The sequence below is a fragment of the Pelobates fuscus genome, chromosome 1 (genome assembly GCF_036172605.1).
Source record: "Pelobates fuscus isolate aPelFus1 chromosome 1, aPelFus1.pri, whole genome shotgun sequence".
Lineage (NCBI taxonomy): Eukaryota > Metazoa > Chordata > Amphibia > Anura > Pelobatidae > Pelobates > Pelobates fuscus.
In genome coordinates, this window is record NC_086317.1 from 28,991,298 (window position 1) to 29,012,773 (window position 21,476).

General features: G+C 37.5%; 1 protein-coding gene across 2 annotated transcripts in view; it reads left to right on the top strand.

The window, feature by feature from the left end:
* DSCAM (DS cell adhesion molecule) overlaps positions 1-20,861 on the top strand; it is a 563,650-nt gene extending 542,789 nt beyond the window's left edge. For both annotated transcript variants that reach the window (XM_063447089.1, XM_063447097.1), the window contains exon 33: positions 20,017-20,861. In XM_063447089.1, coding sequence (XP_063303159.1) covers positions 20,017-20,357 — 341 coding nt within the window. In that variant the 3' untranslated portion in view covers positions 20,358-20,861. The remainder of the gene's footprint in view (positions 1-20,016) is intronic.
* Positions 20,862-21,476: the final 615 nt, after the last annotated feature.

A 21,476-nucleotide genomic window follows, 5' to 3' on the forward strand; every position in this document is an offset into this window, starting at 1 on the left:
ATTCCTTACACTGTAGAATCCCTTTAATTTAATCAAAAATAATAGAGCCACTTTGAAGTGTTAAAGGATGTGTAAGCAACATGCCTAATGCAGTCTGTACATTTTTATGGGTGTAAACAAATAATATGTCTTATTAATAATGAGATAAATCTCTTAAATTGTTGTTGCCAATGCTCCAAAAATTGCGAATAAACTAAATTGTATCTTTAGTTAACCGTTAAGCTCCAAATGCAGCTGTATGAGACACACGGGTTATACACCCATATAAATCTTATTTACAGAAATATATCACGTTTGGTCTTCATGGGCATTCAGTATATCACTATCATTCAGTATATCACTATCCAGGATTTATCTGAAGGATAAAATAAATAGGACATGATTTGAGAAGGAAATAAAAATGTAGGTTAGGTGTATTCAGCACAGATAAGAGATTTATAAATCACTTCAGACAGTTCATTGCAGTTCATTATTGCAGACTATAGAAAATCCTATTTTCAAATGCTTTGAATTTTGAAAAGGAAGTGACCCAGAGTCTACTAGGAATTCCTATTACCTTCCTTCATGAATACACACACCGCAACATGTACCTTTTCATCAAGGATTCTTTTAAAGAACAGAGTGCTGTAATTTAATGAAAAAGTGCCGTTTAGCCTCACTCCGCGAGGAATATATTGCATAGATGCTTAAATTTACATTAAAGGACACGAATACCAACCAAGTGTCTTGCTTTGTGAGTAACAGTCCCTATTTTTAACTGAAGTTCAATATTTTTTATCCTGCGTCCTTTTCAGGAATTCTTATACGCATCATTGTTTGTGTGTGTAAATGTATAGCACAGCTCAGCAGTGATATTCATGACTGTTGTGTTTTTAAACTGCAGTAACGAAATGAGATTATATACATACAATAATTAATTGCTGTTAAATATACTATCCAGCTATATTAATGGCAGTTGGTAGGTTATGGGGTCACCTTAAAATTCCTCTGAGAGTTCAGGGTAATGTAGTGGACATTAGCATTACAGTGCTAGCGAGTGATGTTTCCCATGAGGCTAACACTGCATTGCCCTGTCTATCAGCAGCCTTTCCCATGAAGTTCAGTTAGTGCTTAAAGGAACTGTTTAGGTACCTAAACCACTTCACATGCACACAAGCATCTCAATGTTTCACTATGTTGAAATATTGGATTGGCCGAGACCAATAATCTTGATTATCTTTTCCAAGGAGGCGAAGGTTTGGCACTGAAACCAGCGCGCAGCAGAATATAAAATAAGTAAATGTTACTTTGTGGGGGAACCTACATAGGTATTGGAACACTATAGCTTTAAGAACATTTGTTTTATTCCTGACACTATAGTATTTCTTTAATCTGGAATAGTACCATTAGAAGCCATGGTATCAAATAGTTAACTCATTTGAGCAGACAAGGAGAGCTCATTTACAGTAAATATAAGAAGAGTATCCCATTATTTTTAGATGTCTAGCCCCGTTGATCCCTTTCATTGCATAATTATGTAACATTCTAGCTGTTTATTGTACCTGTAGCATACGTTACGGTAGATGCATTGTCTGAAACTTCTCTGTGCTTGTTGGTTCAGTGAATCCGTCTGTGGGTGCAGCGTCTGTAACGGTGTTTGCTGTCTGGTGTGAACAGGAGGCAAGTAAGGATACTGCTTGCTACAAACTGCTATGCTTTCTAAAATACGCCAGATGCCTACAGTCATTTTCCTCATCAGTATTAAGGAATCCCACAGATTGGCAAGTTTTCATTTAGCCATCATAAAGTAATAAAAGCAAACAAACAAATTAGATTTGCACCGTTTTTACTGAGCGATATCTATATAAGGAAATAATTCATTGTAATTGTTACTGTTATTATTCGTAATAGTACGATGGTTATGTGGAGATTATGTTGAAATTATAAATATAGTAAACGATAGTGGGTAAATGTAACTTGTATTAAATAAAGTATGCGAGATTATACACTGAACAGTGAGTTGGGTGAAGCTGGTGCCTTATGCAGGTTTCTTGCAGTTCCTCTTCCCCGAGAATAAATACATGCAAGCATACAGGGAGGCTTTCTTCCCATGTACTTAAATTTCCAGTAAAATTGGAACACAAAAAAACTAAGGGCAGAAAGCAAATTTGTAGAAGGATATGGCGGAGATATGATATCCATCAAGTCTCTAACAGCAGCTACCCCTGCCCCTGATTTCAAATAGTTTCTGGACCAGATTTGTTCAGATTTTAATTCTTTAATTTATTACTGTTTCAACATATTTTCCCTGTCATAGACAAATATCAGAAAATATGTTTCAGTCTAAAATGCGGTGACCGGGCACTTGGCAGCATGGGAGGCAGGATCTGTTTTTTTGTTTTCTTGGCCCCAAGAGAAGATGACGTCTCTATGAGATCATATAGCTGGGTACCAAACAGATTGTAGTGAGGTCAAACACTATGGAACTCCGCACAGTGCAAATTAAAAAAATAAATGCTAAATTATTCGCACTGTGAGGAGTTGAATAATGCTTGGTCTCGCCACAATCTTTTTGGTACTCTCAGAGAAACTTCAACTTCCAGACCAGAACCGGAGCCATGCTGTTGAGACCAACAAGGTCAAAACTACAATTCATGGCTGGTTTCTGGTCACTGATCCTTTTAGTTACAAGTCTATGCTTTTGCTTTGGCTTTAAAAAACCTGTGTTTAAGACAGGGTCCATTGCTAAGGGCATCTACAGAAATGCAGTATGAAGTCTCAAACACAATTCCTGTCTGTGCTAATTTGCATACCAAGCTGGGATCTGGAATTGTTGTAGAAACATGTTTTTTTGAGTTCCTATGACCAAGAAGAACCCTCAAATTCCAACTTGAGATAAGCAGGTGATGCAGAAGATAATTTGTTTGTGTGTGCGACCAGAGGCATACATTGTGCTGTATTTTTGTCTTGTATTCAGTTATTTTCTGTGTTGATCAGCCAGAGGCATACTATGAAAATTATAGGTGATACAGAGAGTCTATAATTTAAGTCCCTAAGTGACTTTCACAGCCAGGCAACCCATAACAGGCAGTACATTCTCATTTTGGGAATAAAAATATATTGTTTAATGCACCTTTTTCTTGAAATATATTAACACAACACATCTAATTAATTATACATTTACATAAATAATTCTCCAATTATAATGCAATGGATTTCTTTCTAAGTCAAGGTCTAATTATTGCACATCTATATTGGCATAAATAGATCAATAATAGGTCTAACATGTATATTATTGATCCCATCAGTTCACAGCACAATAGTTTGTTTCGGGAGGTCCATTTGTTTCACAAATGCTGATGACAAATTAACCACAGGTATAAATCTTAATCGTTGATAAGTTACAAACCAATATATTTGATTTAATGAAATATCTTGTTGTGGAACAAGGAGGTTCAAGACATACAGGCAAAGTTTCATATTATACTGTTATATCCAGAATTAAAGGAATTACAAAGATCTGCAATAATTGCGTACATTAAATATATATATATATATATATATAGCATTTACAAGTCTGTATACCAGTAGTTATATATACACACCCTGATGTACACCAAGATGTACACCCTGACACACACACACTCACACACATACACACACATACACACACTCACACACACACACATACACACACTCAAACTTATACACATACACACTCATGCTCACACTCACACACACACTCTCACACACTCAAACTCATACACACACCCGTACACATACACACACTCACACACATACTTATACTCACAAACATACAAACACTCATACACATACACTCACACTCATACTTGTACGCACACTCATACTCATACACTCAAACTCACATACACACTCACACACATACACACACTCACACACATACACACACACACTCACACACATACACACACAAACACACACATACACACACCACACACACATACACACTCACCCACATACACACACTCACACTTTTTATATCTCCAGCCACCCTTCTGTTAGCTTGCCTTATGTGCCAGGAGGGTGACTTGGAGTCCTGCTCCTGTGGGAGTAAGGGTTCTGGAGCTCTTCATGCTCCTCTCCCCTAATGCTGCAGCTGCCCTTCTCCCTCCTGCGCTTTCTCCCTACAGGACGCTGGGAGGAAGTGACAGGCTGTCACTTCCTCCCAGGCAGCCGACATTACAGGGGCCTGGTCGTGGTCTTAAAGGACCGCGGCACTCGACAGGGTCACTTTTGAGCAGTAATGTTTCCCACGGTGCTATAATCATACCCCGGGGGCGCCGTGGCACACAGTTTGGAACCGCTGCTATATACTGTATGTTTATGTATAAATTGTATGCTAGTGTTTTAGTTTTTGAATCCTGACCTTATTTTTACTAGAAATCTTTAAAATAAAATTACTTTAATGTTTAGATCTATATATATCGATAGCTTGTCTCACATGAATGCAACTGTTCCAGCAAAACAAAGATATGTGTGCTAAATCAGTCCTCCTCCAACATACTAAGGCACAAAAATCATACTTCCACTGGTGAAATCAATGTTCTCACTTCCCTAATAATGGCCAAAGATATGATGTAGCTAAGGTGACCGTGTCCACCCCATGTGGCTAAGGGGACGGGAAAGTACTTGGTTAAATATCTTCTTCCCTGGGCCATTAGAGCCTTGTATAATGCTGTTAACAGGAATTTCGAAGGCAAAACAGAAGAACATATAAATGAAGCTGAATGAAAAACGCAAGGCGCATGGTGCGTAAAAGAGCGGGTCACAGAGTGCTAAGGTGCAGGGTGCATAAAGGTTGCCAGGGCTCTGCTGATTGCATTGCTGAAGAGTTCATGTAATGGGTTTCCATTCTTGAACAGCTCCATGCAAGCCTTACACCACAAAGTACAATGCATAAGTTAAGTGTAATTTAAGAGTCAGATCGAGTGGTGTAAAGCACGCCGACACTGGATTCTGGAGCAGTGAAAACATGTTCTGTGGAGTGATGAATCATGCTTTTCTGTTTGGCAATCTGATGGGGGAATCTGGGTGTGGCAGATGCCAGGAGCACATTACCCAACTGTAAAGTGTGGTATAGAAGAGATAATGGTATGGGACTGTTTTTCATGGGTTGGGGTAGGCCCCTTACTTCCAGTGAAGGTAAATCTTAAAGGTAAATTCTAACTTTGTTGGAACTGTTTGGGGAAGGTTCTTTTCTATTCCAGCATGACTGTGCCCCAGTGAACAAAGCAAGTTCCATAAAGACATGGTTGGATAAGTTTGGTTTGGAAGAACTTCACTGGCCTGCACAGAGTCCTGAACTCAACCCAATCGAACACCTTTGGAATGAACTGAAGCGAAGATTGCGAGCCAGGCCTTCTCATCCAACATCAATGCCTGATGTCACAAGTGCTCTACTGGATGAATGGGCAATAATTCCCACAGAATCACTCCACAATCTTGTGCAAGCGTCCTTGCGTAAAAGACCCATGTCTCACAAAAACAGGGTGACTTTTTGTCAAAATTACCACTTTGATCGCGTATGTAAAAGGAGCAAGTTTGCAGTGTCAGCCCATGTGAGGAAAAGCTATGCCTATCTTCAGGCATGAATGCCCCTTTTCGACAATACTCACTTTTTGTCACTATATTCAATTCTGTCCTAATTTTCATCCAATGTTGTACTTCTCACAAAACCATTGCTAGAATCGATGCCTGTAACATAAACAGGACATTTATTGCTCAACCGCCTGGCCTTCTTACAGTTAAAATCTGTAAAAGAGAACCATTTCGAAAGAAACATTCGGATCTGGTCACAAACATTGTAAAACATTTTTGCTTAAAATCGTAAATACAATTTTCTATTATTTTACCATTTCCTAACTATACAAATGTAATATCCAAAAATGCCAATTCCTTCTTTTCTTGTATTTTTCATAAAAGAACATGTTGCTACGTGATGAAAATGGCATAAATTCAGAACCCAGAGAGAAAGACAATAGATTTCTGCCTACAAAAGCACTTGGCAGGCTCCACTATATTTTCAGTATAAGTACGCTTGTTCTCATTCCGTATGCCTGGCTAAGGTTTATACGTTGTACTTGCTTCATTCAAATTATTTTGTTTAATATTTAAAGATTCTTAAAGTTGCAGAAACCTTTGTGCCAGATTATGAACATATCTTTATTTATTTAAATAATGTTTGACTCTAGTTGTGGTACGAGCAGTAAGTTAACACATTGTTCCAGTGCTTTTAGAATATGTTAAATACTCTGTAAGGAAGCTAATTTAATACACATAATCTTTGAAAAAATAATGTACATATTGCACCATTAAAATGGCATCAGAGTCCAGTCTCTGGTTAAGTGAACTTCCACATGCTGAAAATCTATCAGGATGGATTACTGCACCTCTTCGATGTCTGCAAAAAAAAGTGTTAAAATTAACCATATTTACGATTATACCAGTGCTGTGAGAGTCTCCTCATTGAAGCTCCAATCATTATCCTATGACGTCCTCACTACTGACTCATGTCCATTCTGATGCATCACGGAGAGAAGCATTGGGGCTCACTAACATAACTTCTCAATGCTCAGTAAAAACGAATGCTCCTTTTTTAAAAGTACCCACTACCGCTTTGATTTACAGTTCACAGTGTGTTGTAAAAAAAAAAAAAAAAATCCCGGCTGTATGCTTGAATGTCATTAGGTGTAGACTACATGAGACCAAGTCAAAAACATGAAAAACTAGGTTAAAAAAAAGTACTGTATTTTCTTGTCCTAATCCTATAATGACATGCACATTAACTCAGATGTGTATTTCAGCTCATTTTTTAGATTAACCCCTTAACCCCTTAAGGACCAAACTTCTGGAATAAAAGGGAATCATGACATGTCACACACGTCATGTGTCCTTAAGGGGTTAAGGACACATGACGGAAATATTCAGCCATGATTCCCTTTTATTTCTGAAGTTGTGTCCTTAAGGGGTTAAAGTCTATTTAATTTCAAGTGAAGTTTGTATTCATACACCGTGACCTCTGAGATAAAATATTGTATTACCAACACTGTCAGCTAATTAGAGTAATCACAATCTTTAACGTATGAATGATATGAATGAGACTCTCCTAATTCGAACAGAATGTATGTTGATATGTAAACATTGGCATATGGAGACTGAATCATTTTCTTTATGCATGTCTGAAACAGAATATTTTGCTCGGGTATTTAATTCAAGACCAACGAGCAAAGCAATTGTTAAGTTTCTATATGTTGATTCCAGAAAAGAAGAGATACTCTAAAAAAGAAAAAAGAAGTCCAGGTGCACTCCTAAATATATTCTTTATGAAAGTAACATTAGAAATGTATAGTGAGCCTTGGCAGATAGAACATAGAGTATCAACCTTCGAGCCTTAAGCATTTCATGCCTTTTTGCACTTAACACACATGGGTGAAAGTGCTAGATTGGTTTGCTAGTAATGATAGTTGATTTTATTGTCTACAGTAGCTCCAGTGGAGACCCAACTCTGTAGCTCAAAAAGAGGTTGGAAAGAACCAAGTACATTCAAGATAAACTTCTTGGGAAAGTTTAATATATGTTTGCCACGGAACTGGACAAGGTTATTGGTCCAGAATATAGAGAGATAAATATTTGCATTCTGGTTATGTATAAATATATATTTTAACTAAAGTTCCACTGTGTCCAACTTGATTGGGAGTTCTTTTCAGGATTGTTTTTTCATAGTAGTTTTAAGTAAGTTTGTCAAAGATCATAGCAGGGTCTTAGGGCAACTGGGACATTTTTAAACAAGCATTGAAATAGAGAATGATTGCAATCTACCTTTTTTTTTTTTTTTTTTTTTTTTAAAGGTCAGGAACATTGGTATTGGGTGAGATGGTGCGTAACTTTAGTACTCAAGTGGTCATGTTCGGTTTTCATAATTCACTGGTTAGTAAAAGGATCACTGTCTCTTGTATTTAAAAATATATGAAGATGATCTAAGGGTGGAAACCAAACACCAAACTAAGTCCTTATTGTCATTACTCTGTTATTATTAATTCAAAAACGTCCCATGTTTTGTTGTTGAAGTGCAGATTGAAATTCATTCTGTATTGCTTTTTGGGATTTTGTAGAGTATCTTTGTTGAGCTGTTCACATATCATTAACTTACGGAGATGACAGTTCTTATACTTCAACTCGACATCTTGATCATTTTTTTAGAACACGTATTCAGAGAGGACCAAGTGTGTGCACATGGACTTACTAATGGACATTCTTGATGAGTGCCTTATCTCTTACTAACTGGATATTATTCTTCATTAAAATTACAATGTGCTATGAAATATTGATTATGAAGTGTGGCATTTAAAGTACCATTAAACCTATCGTTGCTATAATAAAAACATGCCTTTTCAATTTCAGTTCTCGTTCTCCACCCCCCCCACCCCCGCCATACTCAGTCAATTGCAATTTACTCCAATTTTAAGGACTAAGATTTTCTACAACATTATTCAATGTAATGGGGATACTAATAAAATGACATATAGTGAGGCTTTTGTGCATACGAGTCTGCTAATGGGATCTGGGTTTCAGTTCAGACATAAAAGAGTTTAGAAGAAAAAAATATACATGTGGTTTTAAGGATAGAAAGGAAAGTACAATTGTATAATAGTGCATTAATGGGAAAAATAATTAGGGCAAATAATTTACTATTTATCATTTCTCTCATCTCACTGAATTACAAGTTGGCATTTAGTCTGTTGATTTTTAATTTTAAGAAATTCAACCATTGAACTATGCATGACAGAAATATTGAACTGTAGCAGGTAACCCTATTGTATCTGCACATTTGTTTCATAGTTAACTTTTACCTAATGCCTACTTTTTGAAGCTAAGGCCTAGTAAAGATTAACTTCCAGGGCTAAAGTTACAAAGCAGGAAAAGCAAACGTGAAGAGTACTTGATGCTCCTATACTTTGCACCCATACACACGCTTAGTGTTTTTTTTTTTTTGGGGGGGGGGGTTTAACAATTTTTTTATTATTATTAATAATCATTTTTATGCCTCTTTCTTCTGCCCTGTTTTTGGTTCACAAATACTTATGTACATGGTGATAAAACGTAGGTATCCAGTAGACCTGGACAGTTGAGTTTCTGTGTAGAACCCCTTGCTATGCCAGTAAAGGACTTCTCATAGGGTAAGCTCGGCAGTTGAGCTGAGCAGTGAGCATTTTGATTGGCTGTGTCGCTTCCTGGTTTAGTAAGAGTTCACTGCCGAAGATTTACAGTTTAGAGATTATCGGCAAATGTAAGGACCCGATTTTTTTTTTTTTATTACTTCTAATTGAAAGTTTGTGAAAATGTGTTTTTTTTTTTTTTTCATTATAAGAATATGATAGACCCATAAAATCAGTAAGGGTAAAATAACGCCAACATTGACACATTAACTTGAAAATATATATATATATATATATAAAAAAAAAAAAAAACCATAGAACTAAGTGAAAAAAATACAGATCTGCTTTAACAGCTACAATGTAACATATTGCGTTTCCTGTAGATATGCACACTCCATTACATCTGAGTTACTCTCTCGACACAAACAACTGTTGGTATTTTAGTTTCCGGCCAGCAATTCTGGAAGTTCTCCATATGGAATAACTGCTGGTCAGTTGTAACAATTCATTGTTTTTTATTACTTGCTAGTTTCTATGCCCAACTGACACATTGATCCAAGACTCTAACTAATCATAAAATACATTATTTATTCCTCGGTTCCTCTATCAAATTTCTCCCTTCCTTAATATAAAATGATTGCTTAGTGTTGTGAAAGTACATAAATCAAATGTATCTTTCTTCCATTTTTAGAACTTGATGAAGTGTTGTTAAATACCTATTATATGTATGTATTGATATTGATAATGTCTATGTGTAAACATAAAGGTTTTTTAGTTTTATTCATTTTATTCTACGAGCTTGATGATAAAACCATTGATCATGAAGTTTCAAACATTGCTGTTATCCAGACACTTCATGATTTCACATCTTGTAATTCATTTGGATGATGTCATACCTTTGAATTAATTAACATTATTTGAAGCAGGGCAGCAATGGCAGAGAAGCAATGTTTCTCCTATTAAAGTAACTGCTTCAGAGACAAGGACGAGCAGAAGGTATGGGCAAAGAGAACAAAAAGTCAAGCTTCTATTGGTGAAAAAGATTATTCCCAGATTTTTCTCAATTACACAGTATATTATTCTGTGCAAATGTCTTACTCCGAGGTTCCACCGATGTCTTTCGTTAAGGTATTAGAATGGAATGGATTTCTAAATCCAAATGGATGGACATAAGGTGAGGGATATCAAGATATCAATGTTGTTTTATAGGCAAGTGACCTATATACCAAGCGGGGCTATGTCTGCACATTATGTGTGTTTGTACCCAAAAGGATAATACTCTGGAATAATTGTGATAGAATAAATGTTTGCATGTTTGAATAATTTTGGAAGTCCTATTTTTAGTTTAAAGTACAGGAGGAAACATATTTGTATTTGTATCTGTGTATTGTAAAACAGGTTGAATAGCATTTGCATTTCTTAATCCTGGCCTCTTCTGGTATTTTGCTCTGGGTCTAAATGATAACCGAGAAGGAGTGTAATGTCAACCAACCTGTCATAAAAGACGCAATTACAAAATCAAACCGTATGACAAAAAGACTTCTGTTTAATCTTTTCAGCTTTAGAGAAAATGGTCCTTCTAAAACAGCCAAGTAGCTTCTCTCTCTCTCTCTGGCTTATCCAAAGCATGTTCTGGTTAACGGAGAATGAGTTTAGAATAAAACCTTTTATATGATGTAAACTTAGAGAAACTTTAAACATGCTAACATCAACATTAAGAAATAAGCAACCGCAAAGGTACTGGATACCAAATTTAGAAACAGCAGATGTTTCCTTAACAAAACATTATAACAACAACTATAATATGTTCTTTGTATCGCAATATTATGGTTGAAGATATCTGACTGCAGGAACAAAGCAAAATTGCTGCAAAGCATCAGTATCCATAATGGCTAAATATATAATAATATCCTTTATTTTTTTTTTTGTACAATGGAACCAAATTATAATTTAATTCTCTATTTCCTAACTCTTCAGAATGCTGCCAGAGCACTTTACTTCCCATGTCCTCTGACAGTGCTGATTCTATGCATGAATTCACGGAAGCTGACTCAGTGTAACTTAACCTATATTAGGAGCATAATTACTTGGACTTTAGTTTAACAGGCTTTCCTCTTTTTAAATAAATGTCAGTTAAGGGGTTTTGAGTCTGTCAATCATTGAGTACTAGAGATGTCGCAAACATAAAATTTTCCGTTCGCGAAAGGCGAACGCGAATTTCCGCAAATGTTCGCGAACGGGCGAACCGCCATAGACTTCAATGGGCAGGCGAATTTTAAAACCCACAGGGACTCTTTCTGGCCACAATAGTGATGGAAAAGTTGTTTCAAGGGGACTAACACCTGGACTGTGGCATGCCGGAGGGCAAAACTCCCATGGAAAATTACATAGTTGATGCAGAGTCTGGTTTTAATCCATAAAGGGCATAAATCACCTAACATTCCTAAATTGTTTGGAATAACGTGCTTTAAAACATCAGGTATGATGTTGTATCGATCAGGTAGTGTAAGGGTTACGCCCGCTTCACAGTGACAGACCAAACTCCCCGTTTAACGCACCGCAAACACCGCAAACTGTTGTCAGAGGCAGACACACCAAAAAAATGCCACACTGCTGAGCTCTGCAATGACGGCATTCTGGTGGTGGCAACGTTGATTGGCATGCTGTCTGCTGACCCCGGGTGCCGATGCATGCTGTCTGACTGTGCCACTAGCTCCTTGCGACGACCTCCCCCTGCTTCCAACTCGTCTCCTCCTCCTCTCTGTATCCCCATCTGAACTTTCCCCCTGTTCTTCTTCTCTTCTAGCGGGCACCCACGTGACATCCACGGACGCATCGTCATCATCAACCGCTTCACTTGTTCTGACAACTCAGCAAAGGAAGCAGCAGTGGGTACAACATCATCATCATCACACCGTACGTCCATGTGTGTAATGCTGCCTGACTGAGACATATCCCTGTTATCTACATCCTCTGGCAATAATGGTTGCGCATCACTCATTTCTTCCAACTAATATGTAAATAACTCCTCTGACAGATCAAGTGAAGCGGCTGTGGTGCTAGTGTTGGTGGTGGCGGCAGGCGGGCGAGTGGTAACTTGAGAGTTGCCCGAAGTTAAGCTGGAGCATGATGGTGCGTCAAGTTTCCGAGCGGAAGCTGTAGAAGATTGGGTGTCTAGCCAGTCAACTATGTCCTCAGAACTTTTCGAGTTCAGGGTACGTGGCCTCTGAACACTGGGCATTATTCTAGGGCCAAAGGGAATCACAGCACCACGACCATGACGGCCCCTGCGGGGTGGCCTGCCTCTGCCTGTCATTTTTTTTTTCGATTAGTGGTACTATGCGTGCAAGCTACTGTGACAACAGATATGAGTCGCACTGTGCACTGGCAGAAGTTGGCAGAGTAGACACTGTAGGCCTGACACACACGCTTGCAGACAACTAACTGCTATTCAATCTATTACAGTCAAAATTTTTTTTTTTTTTTTTAAATGTACACTACTGTTACACCAGATATGAGTTGCACTAGTGTGACACTGTGCCCTGGCAGGCCCTGAAATGCACACGTGTGAAGGAAACTCACTGCTATTGTTTCACAGTCAAATTTCTAGTTTTTTTGTTTTTTTTATGTACACTACTGTTACGACAGATATGAGTTGCACTGGTGTGACACTGTGCCCTGGCAGGCCCTGAAACGCACACGTGTGAAGGAAACTGACTGCTATTATATTACAGTCAAAAAAGTTTTTTGTTTTTTTTAAATGCAAGCTAATGTGACACCAGATATGAGTGGTGGCACTGGGCAAGTGGGCACAGTATACGATGTGAGCCTGACACACATGCTGGCAGGCAGGCAACTGCAATTAGATTACACAGGGAAAAAAAAAAAGCAGACTGATGTTCTAGCCCTAAAAAGGGCTTTTTGGGGTGATGTCCTTACAGCAGAGATCAGATGAGTCCTTCAGGACTGTAGTGGACACTGAATACACTAGCCTAGCTATCAATTTCCCTATTAAATCAGCAGCAACTACACTGTCCCTCCTCTCACTAAGAATGCAGCTTCCGGGGGGCGGGGCCTAGTTGTCATGGAGGAAAGACGCACTTCGTGTGAGCTCCCTCAATATCTCACTTTAAACAGCTATCAACAAGCTAATTTCACCCCAGAAGGGGATGACCCAGCAATGTTGCTCCTACCTGACATGCTTAATAGCGGTCAGCAACTCGACAGAGTCTTACTTACCTCCACGTGGCAAGTGTGGCCTGGTGCTCACCGGGCAGGAGAGGCGGACGATCTCCCGATCCTGGGATGCCCAGGAGCAGCTACTTCCCGGCAGGATTTCCTTCCCCCCCCCCCCTCGGACCGGTAGGGGTTATCCCGGTCCACCCCTGAGAGGCTGTCTGGAGCTGATGGACGCACAGAGCACAGCCGCCCAGGCTGACATACTCATCTGCGACTCTCCCAATATGGCGGCAGCCGCGTGTTCTCCTAGTAACAGCAAAGCATGGCAGGATATTGAGTCTAAGCTGGACAGACTCTTTAATCAATTTTGGAAGCAAATAACAAGCAGGAAGCCCCAACAAGCTCCACCACAGCCCCAATAAGCTCCACCACAGCTAAGCGAAGCAGTCCCCATTAAAATCCACCAACGCAAAAGGCGTCAAAGATGGGACCGGAGACACAAACAGAAATTCAGAGCCTGCCCCACGTCAAGCACTCGCCTCCACCTTAAGCCACCACAATCCCGCACCGGACGTGAAGCACCACCGGGACAGATCCGACCACCCGACAAAACAAGCTTCCACCACCTCAAGCCGCGAACCCGGCACTCAGCCAGAGACTTGCCTTTGTTGTTCCAGGTATCAGGGACTCCCAGGGTCTGCACCTGGCGCCCAGAAGGGATCGGATGAGCACAAGCAGTAAACAGCAGTCTGCCAAGCATGTCCCACTATAGCCGATCCTCCACACCATGCCTTTGATCACATGAACTGCTCTCTGCACATGAACTAATCGTAAAGTAGCAAGCGTTTAAACATGTCATTATTTCACCTCCTAAAGAGTTTATTGTCGTAGTTCCTTACGTGCCTTTACCTTAACCGTTCATGTATTATGTTAGTCACTAGTCTCATCTCATGGGGCGACTCACACTTGATTTATAACTAATGGTGGAGCTGCTGATATAAATACACAGTTGATAACGTGCGAGCTACACCCTAAACATGACAGCCATCTTTCACAACAATGTACTGCTATATACTCATACCCTCAGTGCAACTAGCCATGGTATACGCACGTTCAGCCTAGCATGCTCAAATATAACACACTTCTGTCTAAAAAAAAAAAAAATAATAATACAAAAAAAAAATCAGGAAGGTTTCGTCTTGGCAGCTGGTGCTAAGTATATATTGTTATTCACAATGGGCGATAGGCTGAGGCCATCTTAATGCAATCTACATGACCTCTGGGTATTTATACTTATTTTGTGGTGTCCAGGACAGACCCACGTTACTGTTCTATAACAGGCCACATTGTACACGTTAAGTATATGCACCATTCTGTGTATGTATTTATTTGAACACACCTGCGGATAAGCAGAAATACCATTTTAATAGGATACAACAGATACAGGGTACATTTAGAACAATTCTAGAATGACAATTCTAACAAAAAAAAAAGAACATGGCGTTTTTTTCTTTGCAGAGAGAGAACAATCTTTTTATTCATCAACCGTCTTTGTTTCACTTTAATAACATGGCCTAGTGTGCCAAATAAACATTGATTCCTAGGGCGGAATACAGTGAAAAATGAGAATCTGAGACGACCACACTAATATGTGCAGACAAGGAATCACAGCTGAAATGTTGAAATAATCTGTTTTGTAATATCAGCAAAAAGAATAAAAATCACATATTTAGTGATAAATTTCACAAAAAAAGAGCCTTGAAGTTTCATCCTGCAAATAATAATTAGAATTATTATTATCAAAGATTTACTAAGATTTATTGCTGCATCTATTTTTTAGAATTCCACAGTAGTAAGAAACAGTTTCAGATAATAAACCGGTAGAAAATGAGAAACCTATGGCTTATTTTTCACTTTATCAAACACATAGTCATTCCTTCATTCCTTCAAAACCCCCAGTCTAACCTAGAGCACTTGTTCCTTAATCATTCCATACACACTATCATATTTAGGAATTTATACTTTCTTCTCTTACATAAATACTGGTAAAGTCATAACTACAGGGTGGGGGGTGTGGGGAGGGGTAGTATGAAGACTATTTTGGGAGCTTTGTATAAAAAAAGAAGTGCAATCCTGAATAAATGGTATCTTAGTGCAGCCTAAAAGACCCAACCACCTCTTTCGGCTCTATATATAATACGTGCAGAAAATGTATATATGATATACTGTGTCTTAGGCGCAAAACCAATCAGTGTTATAATGTGCACCCACACAGCACAAACTGACACTCACAGTATAAAATGGCACAAAATATTTTTGTGCACTAAAAGCCTTACCCCTTGTTGGGCCACTTATCTCCAGGAAGATGCACTCTTGAAGTCTCTATAGGTCCTGTGATGGCAAGACTCCCTATCAGTATAGATCCAAACAGAAACTGCTTGAAATGTTCCTTAAGGGGAAGAACTCCTTTACTTGAGGCTTGTCCAAGAGTCTCTGTGTGCAAATCCATCTGCTCAACGCGTTTTGTCTGTGTACCAGACTTTTTCAAGAGCTGTCCGTTTCCTGGCCCCTTATTTTGGGAATCTTTACAATGGAGGACCAATCATGGTCTTTGCAACAAATTAATATATTGATAAACACCCTAGTCATGACCCCCAACCGGTGTGTGTATGGATATATATACGTACAGTTTTTCTATACCTATATACAGTTTTTAATTTGTGATAATTGTAGTTGATATACGTTTATTATAATGTACCCAAGTCTCGCAGTATTGTGGTACCTGGTCAGTTTTATGCTATTTTCTTTTTTTCTCACTCTTAAATGTTATATAAGCATTCCACGCACTTATGTCAATGGCGTCATATTTTATACAATGTTTGTTTCAATAACCCATACAACTAAACAGACGGCACTGCTGGTCGCTGGCTGACAACTCAAGGCTATCTGCTCTTTCTTGTTCTGTTCCCCTTTACTGTTCTTTGTTATAAAGGCAGTGGAGTAGCAGAACATGATCATTCCTTTGTCTTCTTTTTTTTGTTGCTAATTAGTTTTTAACTCATGAATTATTGAAAGTTGCTCTTCTGCAGAATTTAGGCTGTTGAAAGGTTTACTCCGTCTGATAATAGGATGTCTGCAATGCTAAACAAACGTAATTAGAGCTCTAGGCCAATGAACCATACTACAAACTTAATAAACCAGTCTGAAAAGCACAATCACTCAACTTCGCTCGCTGTACGTTAACTAATTGGTAACCGGATGAGACAACGTAAGCTCAGTTTATTATGGAACATTTTTATAAATGTATTTATATCACAATGATTGCTCTGGTATTCCATTGTTAATATCCTGCTATAACAAAACATGATGGATGGAGTATGATTAGATTATCTGGCTTTATGTCCATCCATTCTTCCGTCTATCTATCTATCTGTCTGTCTATATATAATCTATCTATTTATCTATAATCTATCTATCTGTCTGTCTGTCTATCTGTCTTTTGATCCTGCAACCAAAAGAAATTTGCAATAAACCATAACATATTTATTTATTATATTGTTGACAAAGGAAATTACTGCAAAGTGCTTTTGCTTTGTTTTTTTTTTTTTGGTAGCAAGTCTCCTACACCTTAAAACAAAAACTCTATAGTCTTTGCGCCCCAAATTAGTAACATTATTATTATTATTATTATTATTTTATTTTTTTATTTTTAAAATCAGCTGCATTGTGACAGTATTAATTCTAGCATTGTTAAATGTAACACCCTTATTGTTCAAAGCCAATATCTATACATTTAACATATTCTATTCGCATGAAAGGATTTGTCTTCTGAATAACTTACTGATGCACTGCTTTAGTTTTTAATTCCTTTTTATTTTGGAATGTCGTATCCTACATATTACAGACATTGATACACATGTCCATATCCTTAAAATGACCTATAGTAAGTACACTGTTGTTTTAAAGCAGAACTGTTCTTGATGTCTAGTAAAATAATTTAGGCTGACGTACTGACACATTTTCGCATGAATCTTCAGCAAAGGTTTTGGATCGAAACCATTAAAAAGCATGTGTTGGTTGTATGGCTACTTTGCCGGGTTTCTTGCCCATCAGGTCTCTTTTACAGCAACTAACAATAAAGCAATATTTCTCATGTATAGGTGGATTTCATTGTAGCATTTTCATTTATGTATATACGTTTCCGTTCTAGAACATTCACATTTTTTACACCACAATAAAAAATAAAAAAAATAAAAAATTTAAATGATAAAATTACTTTTTTGGGATTATTTGCAGAATATTACTAAAATTTGACTTCAAATTTTAATATATTAATATTACAATGAAATATTAATGGAATACTTTAAAAAGCATCTGACAAATATTACATCGAAAAAAATAGGTAGCAAAAGTAAGAAAATGTAATTTTTTTTTTTTTTTTGTATGAACATGGTATAAATAACAGATTTTCTGCTCCTTTTTGTTTTATCCGTAGTGGTGGTGACATTACTGGCAAGCGAGATGTGAATAAGAAGAAATGGCTCTTATTTCTTATGTAGGAATCTGTACCTCTCTAAACTTATTTCATAAAGCCCCTACGTACCTACTGGACAACATTTCACATAGCATGAAGACACATAGATTAACTAAATAATCTGTCTCCATACACGTCAACTTTTCTATTTCCTCAAATGTCTATATCCAATAATACCAGGGTTTTGATTATTTGAGTTGGCAGATTTTTTTTTTTTACTAGTGAGCTGCAAAATTTTTAATAACTTGCAGATTTTGGCGCTATATTCCAAAAATATCATCATGTTGCCAATGTGTAGCTTTTGTTTTGAAACACATTAACTCCTCCCCGTTGTCTCTTAAATCTAAGAGTAATTGCGAGAGAAGTAAAGAAACAAAAAACTTTCGAAGTGTATACATATATCTATATATATATATATATATATATATATATATATAATTCTAACAGAATTACTTTAATTTGGTTGTAAACCTCTATTGAAGTCACAAGTTCTCTCGATTTATGCTGTTCCCCAGTCTAATCATATGTGCGCGCCATTTTATATGCAAGTATCATAGTGTAATATGGTTTTCTATTAAATGGAATTTTATGAATAAGTAATCTCTTTCCAAGTCTTTTTAACACTTTTATTAATGTAGTTTATTAATGTTGATCCTGATTACGTTGTAGCTATAGAGCCATGTTCTTTACTGAAATAACAATAGTTGAAGACTTTGATCTTACACATTTTCATCAAGATCATATCATATTCTGTTAATATGATTGCAGTTACCTTGTTTAAAACACTACAGAATTTGTTGTATATAAGAGATGTAAAAGAAATGCATGATTATCAAAGTTGTGGTTTGCATTGTCTCTCCAAATCTAAACTTGAAGATCAATGCTAGGCACAATAAGATGTCTACCCGCATACCTTGTGACTGCTCGCATCCAGATAGCTGAAGGATGCCGACTAGACTGTTACCTTATGTTAACACAGCTGCCATTTAAGTCATTTTGTTATGGGATAGAAAGTATACAAGAAAAAAAAAACACAACTTCTGTACTCCAGTTAAAGGGTTACTCCGACCAAAAAACAGCATTTTAATAAATGGTCAGAGATACCCTTCCTATATGATCCACGCACCCACCACCCAAAATAAAACAAAAAAGAAAAGAACAAATAGCTAAAACTTACCTTCTGCTCCAGAGCTATGCTCACGTTCTCCCTGTAGCCCAATATGCCACTCCTGACATCACTCCTCATCACCAGAGGGGATCTTATGTCATGGAAAGCAGGCTGTTTGGGTGACATTGGCGGCATAAAGGGGGACATGCTTTGCGTACTAGCATCAGATGTCAAAATCGAACAGAATTCACATTAGTGACCTGGAACGCTCTTAATGGGCTGGATAATGGCTCTGCAGTGATACTGCCCAAGGAGGAGTTACACCTGCGGCCGCGACGGGTTAATCTCTCTATGTGCAGTGTTTAATATGCAAATGTTGCACATACAGACTTCAGGCACCGTAGCCACTTCAGATCACTTAAGTGGTCACAATGTCTGGAGTAACCCTTTAATTGAATTTACAGTTCACAGATAAGTGTTACAAAATCTTAAATATAATGGGTAACAACAGTAAGAAGCAAGCGCTAACTACTGCCCAAAGAAACTTTTAAGGTGAAAAATAATTTGTAAGAGGTTGTATATGGATATGAACTGCCTTTAGGGGTCAGGAGTGGCCAACTTTGCCCCCACTGTAGTTGGAATTCACTACCCATAATTTCTAGATGGCTGACTCTAGTGGGTAATGTAGTCCAAGTGTTGTCCATTTACAACACCTTAGTCCAAGCAGGCTATCACTGCTCTAAGTTAACTAATTTATATCGTCCGTTTTATGATATAATCTATAGTCTTACAGGGAGTTAGTAGTTCATGAATATCGGTTTGAAACCCAAAGTGTTAAAGACTTTGCTAATTTTCGTAATAAATGAATGAACACAGGCCAAAATGTTATAACATGAAATTTATAAGTAACAGATTCTAATTAACATTTTTTTTAATGGGCTTGAATTAATGTTTATGTTCTTTTTTAAAAAAAAAAAAACCTAATCATTTTGTGTGTTCTTTCCAATTTTCTTCTCAAGGTGATGTGATGAACTTGCCACCATATCTTAGAATGGACTTTTTATTAAATCGAGGTGCTTCAGGAACTAGCAGAGACCTGGGTTTAGGGCAGGCTTGCTTGGAACCTCAGAAAAGTCGAACCCTGAAGCGACCCACAGTTATGGAACCCATACCCATGGAAAATCCATCAGCACGAGAAGTACAGTCATGGCAGCCCAGTGCGGCAGCACCATTACCTCCACGAGAGGGTACTGAGCTAGGACAGGCAGCTAAAATAAGCAGTTCTCAAGAATCACTGCTGGACTCCCGGGGTCATTTAAAAGGAAACAATCCCTACACAAAATCATACACCCTGGTATAACAAAAAGGTTTTAAATACTAACAAATAAACAAAAATGCAAATCAATGCTACCTTTTTCTACTGAAATTCCAACATTTATAATTTAAATAAAAAAAAAAGGATTGCCAAAACATTTAAAAGAGGAATTTACAGACAGTGCAAAGACTCTCCACTTTTTTTTTTCTTTTGTTCAACTATGTAAAAATCACCTTCCGGGATGTCAAACTCTTCGAAGGATTGTTTTTTCTTTCTGCCACATTTGTAACAATTTTCTACATAACGGTGCATGAGAACATATTACTTGAAGATTCCAACATACTCCGCCAAGGAGTGCAATTGCAGTGGAATCGTTGTCACTCCAGTGGATGTAAAATGGCAGTTACATGGAGAACGTCTTTTAGTTTCCTCTGCACATTTTTTATCAATAATTTTGAGTCCTATATTTTTTTTGTTACATAGAAAGAGTGCTATCACAGGACATAGATTTGTTGTTTTTTTTAATCTTTTTTTTAATTATTATTTAAGTTACATTGATGACATACTGCATTTTGTCTGCAAAATAAAGGGTCTTTTGCCTTCTGCTGTGATGCCTGCCTTGATTTGCTGGCTCAGTTATGTTTTTTTTTTGTTTCTTTGTGTTTTGTTATATTAGCTAAAATATGCACTGTAACAAGGCTTTAACCTTTCAGCGCCAAATGGGAAGCAATCCATTGCACATAGATAAAATGACATATAAATGTGTATCTAGTGCACTGCTCACCTCCCTGGCATTCACAGTTTAAACCAAAATACGTTTAAAACTCAATTAATTATTCTTATCTAACAAGTAATTGAAATAATACATTTTAGTAGGTGAAATTCACAGCATTTGTTTTTGTTTGAGATTAGAAATGAAATGTCATTAAGGGCTATCAATGAGGTGACAAGGGCTCTGATTTAAAAAGAAAACCCATGGCTATTCACCGTTTTGCTCTGTATGAGTTTTAATTTCTGCTTTCTAATTCAATGGAAAATTCATCATCCCTGTACACAAACATTGTGTCTGCAATGAAGAAGGGCTTGAATGTCACTAACTAATATTGTTCCAAGAAATACATAAAAACACTGGTTGTGTGCCAATGATTTCAAATTCCCTCTACT